The sequence below is a fragment of the Mandrillus leucophaeus genome, unplaced genomic scaffold (genome assembly GCF_000951045.1).
Source record: "Mandrillus leucophaeus isolate KB7577 unplaced genomic scaffold, Mleu.le_1.0 Scaffold32, whole genome shotgun sequence".
Lineage (NCBI taxonomy): Eukaryota > Metazoa > Chordata > Mammalia > Primates > Cercopithecidae > Mandrillus > Mandrillus leucophaeus.
Genome location: NW_012103365.1, coordinates 496,966 through 501,986, shown reverse-complemented (window position 1 = coordinate 501,986; position 5,021 = coordinate 496,966). Strand labels below are relative to the sequence as shown.

General features: G+C 46.8%; 1 protein-coding gene across 1 annotated transcript in view; it reads right to left on the bottom strand.

The window, feature by feature from the left end:
- Positions 1-5,021, bottom strand: part of EEF2K (eukaryotic elongation factor 2 kinase) — a 95,786-nt gene that overhangs the window by 6,573 nt on the left and 84,192 nt on the right. The window contains exon 17 of the mRNA XM_011987914.1: positions 300-478. Coding sequence (XP_011843304.1) covers positions 300-478 — 179 coding nt within the window. The remainder of the gene's footprint in view (positions 1-299; positions 479-5,021) is intronic.

The following is a 5,021-nucleotide window of genomic DNA, read 5'->3' as shown; positions in this document are numbered from 1 at the left end:
AAAAAAAAAAAAAAAAAAAAAAGGGAAAAGAAAGGAAAAATCCCCCTATAAACTATAAACTTTAAGATGGCAAATTTTGTTATGAAAATCTCAATTTTTAAAATTGCAACCTCCCCCAACAAAGCCCTAATATATAACCATTAAAACAACAATATTCATCTTCACACTAGCTCCATAAATTCCCCTCCCTGGAGGAAGAGATTCAGCCTGTCATCTTGTCATAACCCCAGTGGAATGGAAATTATGTCCCTCCCAGCCTGGCCCTGTCGCAGCCCAGGGGCTGGTCTGCTGGGCCCCACCTGATCTCTGCGGGTCCTTCTCCAGCCCATAGCCTCCTGTGAACAGCATTTCGGCCTCCCTGGCCAGCATCGTGTACCGGGGCTCGTCCTGCATTCCGTCGTACTCACCACCCTCATCACAGTCCGTCATCTCCAGGGCAGTTTTGTACCAGTGCAGGGCCTCCAGCCAGTCTCGGCACCTTGCCAGGAGATACAGAGGGAAAGGGGGAGGTTACCAAGGCAACAGGGCAGAGGGAGGAGGGCCTTCCAGCAGGAGGGGTGAGTCAGGGATCCCAGCAGGGCCACGACCTATGGTTCACGACCTATCTTGCCCAAGCCCAATACATCTATGAAGCACCTTCATATTGTGATATTCATTCATCCATTCATTGACTCACTCATTCATTCATTCATTTTTGAGACAGAGTCTCGTTCTGTCACCCAGCTGGAGTGCAGTGGTGCAATCTCGGCCCACTGCAGCCTCTGCCTCTCAAGTTCAAGTGATTCTCCTGTCTCAGCCTCCTGAGTAGTTGGGAGTACAGGTGCATGCCACCACGCTCAGCTAATTTTTTGTATTTTTAGTAAAGACGGCATTTCACCATGTTGGCCAGGCTGGTCTCGAACTCCTACCCTTGAGTGATCCACCCGCCTCAGCCTCCCAAAGTGCTGGGATTACAGACATGAGCCACCGTGCTCGGCCAATATTTATTAAGAGAGTAGTTGACCAGCCCAGGAAACAAAGAGAGAGACCCTGTCTCTACAAAAAACAAAACAAAAAAAAAACAGTGACTATAGTAAAAAAAAATGTAATCGTATATTTTAAAATAACTAAGAGTATATAGTTTATACCACAATGAATAAATGCTTGAGGTGATGGATATCCCATTTACCCTGATGTGATTGTTACACATTTCACGCCCATGTCAAAAGAGCTCATGTAACCCATATACACACTTACTATGTACCCACAAAAATTAAAAAATACAATAAACACACAAAAAATTAGCTGGGGGTGGTGATGGACACCTGTAGCCCCAGCTATTCCGGAGGCTGAGGTGGGAGGATTGCTTGAGCCCAGGAGTTAGAGGCTGCAGTGAACTATGATCATGCCACTGCACTCCAGCCTGGGCAATAGAGTATGACCCTGTGTTTTAATAAAAAAAAAAAAAAAAAAGAGCAGTCAAGTTACTTTCCTTAATTAAATCAGTATATTACAACAATTTTCCAACAGATGAAAGTAAAGGGAAGCTTAGCTAGGACACCCCTTGAGGAAGGGGCCCATTTTTATAGTTGGCACGGAGGCAGCCATGAGCTAGCATTAGCAATGGCTGAGTGCCCTAGCTAAGCTGTCCTCTGACTTGTAGAGAAGTGGATTGGGGGCGGGGTCCTCTGCAGAGGCAGCTAGAGCCATCTGCACTAACGGCAATCACCGTATGCTCTGCTGTGCCGGCCAGCTGTGATTTGCCTCCAGCACAATGCAGAACTCACCCCAGAATAGCTGAGTCTCCTCTTCCAGCTCTGCCCCTCGACCCTCAACTCCTCCTACTGCAGCCCATGTATGGCCAAACCAGCCAGGGCACACATAGGTTCCAGCCAAACCCACACACCACAGAATACACAGCAAACAGGGCGGAGGGTTCTTTTTCTTTGGGTGTAATCCGTTTGAGTAATTATTTATAGTACATCAGGAAAGAGCAAATACAGTGACACAGATAAGGCCTGTGGGTCTCGTGAAACATTCCAGAAGCAATAGGTCTGATGACTTGCTGTCCCTGCCTTGCTGCCATGGTGCCCTCTGAGGCCCTGTCTGACAGGCACTGCCCTCCAGGACGGGTTCCTGTTCATCTGCCTTTGCACCAGGCTCACCGGCTGCCACCCATTCCCCAAACATACCTGCTCCTGCCTGCTGTGTGGCCTTTGCACCCACTGTTCCCTCACCTTGGAAGATTTCTCCTCCAACTCTTTCTGCACCTGACTCCTTGCTCTGGTTGGAACGTGTGTCCCCTCCAAAACCCATGTTGAGATTTGCTTGCCATTGTGAGGTATTAGGAGGTAGGATCTTTGAGAGGTGATTGGGCTTTGACGGTTTCGCCCTCAGGAGCGGATTTCTGCCATTATGAGGAAAGTGGATTTATTCTAAAAGGGCAGGTTCAGCCCTCTTTCGCTCTCTCTTTTGTCTTTTCTTGAAATAGGGTTTCACTGCATTGCCCAGGCAGGAGTGCAGTGACACAATCATAGCTCACTGCAGCCTCAAAGTCCTGGGCTCCAGCAATCCTCCCATTTTAACCTCCTGAGTAGCTGGGATGACAGTGGCATGTCACCATGCCTGGCTAGTTTTAAAAATTTTTTGTAGAGACACACTCTTATCAGGTTGCCCAAGCTGGTCCTGAACTCCTGGACTCAAATGATTCTCCTGCCTCAGCCTCCCAAAATGCTGGGATTACAGGCATAAGCCACTGTGCTTGGCTTGCTCTCCCTCCCTTTCCTTTCCTTCTGCCATGTGATGACACAGCAAGAAGGCCCTTGCAAGATGCCGGCATATTGATATTAGACTTCCCAGGCTCCAGAACTAAGAGCCAGCAAATTTCTGTTTATGAGAAATTCCCCAGCCTCAGGTATTCTGTTACCAGCACAGAACAGGCTAAGACACTCAGCATCCCTCCAGTCTCAGCTCACATATCACCTCTTTAGAGATTCTGTCCCCAAACACTGTTTCTTACTACAACCACCAAAATCTCTAATTCTCCTTATTCACTTGTTTATCATGGTGTCCCCTGACTAGAATGTAAGCCCCATGAAAGCAGGAGACCCTTGTCTGTTTTGCTGTATTTGTCTGCTGCATTCCCAAGGTCTGGCAAACAGCATAGGCTCAATGAATGTCTGGTAAATGAAAAAATGCAAACAAGTGGCTGGCTGGCATGGTTCTCAGGAAACAACCTGGATTTTATTTTATTTTATTAAAAAATGGCCAGATATGGTGGCTCATGCCTGTGATCCCAGCACTTTGGGAGGCCTAGGTTGGAGGATCTCTTGAGCCCATGAGTTTGAGACCAGCCTGGGCAACATGGCAAAACCCCAGCTCTACAAAAAATACAAGTTAGTTGGGTATGGTGGTGCATGCCTGTGGTCCTAGCTACTCGAGAGGCTAAGGCGGGAGGATAGCCTGAGCCTGAGAGGTTGAGACTGCAGTGACCTATGATTATACCATTGCACTCTAGCCTGGGTGACAGAGCAAGACTGTGTCTCAAATAAATAAATAGATAAATAAATAAAAGTTAAATTTAAAAAATGAACCATTCGAAAATTAATGGTGACATGCTCAACAAACTTTTTATTTATTTATTTATTTTTTTAAGACAGAGTTTCATGCTTGTTGCCCAGACTGGAGTGGAATGATGTGATCTTGGCTCACTGCACCCTCCGCCTCTTGTGTTAAAGTGGTTCTCCTCCTTCAACCTCCCAAGTAGCTGAAGTAGCTGGGATTACAGGCGCCTGCCACCACCCCAGCTAATTTTGTATTTTTAGTAGAGACAGGGTTTCAGAATGTTGTTCAGGCTGGTCTCAATCTCTTGACCTTGTGATCCACCTGCCTCAGCCTCCCAAAGTGTTAGGATTACAGGCGTGAGCCACCATGCTGGGCTGGATTTTAACACTGACTAGGAGACACTAGACTAGATTATTTCTCTCCTTTCTGCTCTGACCTTCCCTGGTCTTAAAAGGCAAAGCAAAATTGGCCTGAAAACATTAAATGGGAAAGGCCTAATCGCTGAGCCCCGCCCACCCCAACCCGATGCTATCCATTGGTGAGCGCACCCATCCTTCCTTGGCGTTTCCAGCATCTTCTCCTTCCCCTACTGGATGGTAACTTCTGGGGCCTGAATCCCTTAAACACAAATTTGGGCCTGCACAGAGCCCTGCCTTACCCATAGCTGGCCCTTAATTAATGTTCTTTGCATGGGAGGGCTTGGAACTTCTTTGAATAAGGAAGAAGAATAAGGAATGACTAGAGCAGAAGCAATAAAGAAATATTTTTGATAGATTTAACTAAATAAATATTAAAAACCAGTGTGGCCCCAAACCCAGTAAACAATGGTCATTATGTGGCATCTGTGCCCTCCCTCTATCTATGGAAGACGTATTTGGAAAAAAAAAAAAACAAAAAAAAAGTCTTTTAAAGTGAAATGTGGCCAGGTACAGCGGCTCACACTTGTAATACCAGCACTTTGGGAGGCTGAGGTAGGAGGATTGCTTGAGGCCAGGAGTTTGAGACCAGCCTGGGCATCATAGCAAGCCCTTGTCTCTACAAAAAATTACAAAAATTAGCCAGGTATGGTGGCACATGCCTATGGTCCCAGCTACTCAGGAGGCTTAAGCAGGAGGATCACTTGAGCCCAGAAGGTCAAAGCTGCAGTTAGCTATGATCACACCACTGCACTCCAGCCTGGGTAACAGAGAGACCCTGTCTCAAAAATAGATAAATACACAGATAAAAAATAGGTCAGGCATGGTGGCTCACATCTGTAATCCCAGCACTTTGGGAGGCCGAGGCAGGTGGGATTACCCGAGTTCAGGAGTTTGAGACCAGCCTAGCCAACATGATGAAACTCTGTCTCTATTAAAAATACAAAAATTAGCTGGGTATCATGGTACACATCTGTAGTCCCAGCTACTGGGGAGGCTGAGGCAGGAGAATCGCTTGAACCTGGGAGGTGGAGGTTGCAGTGAGCTGAGATCACGCCATTG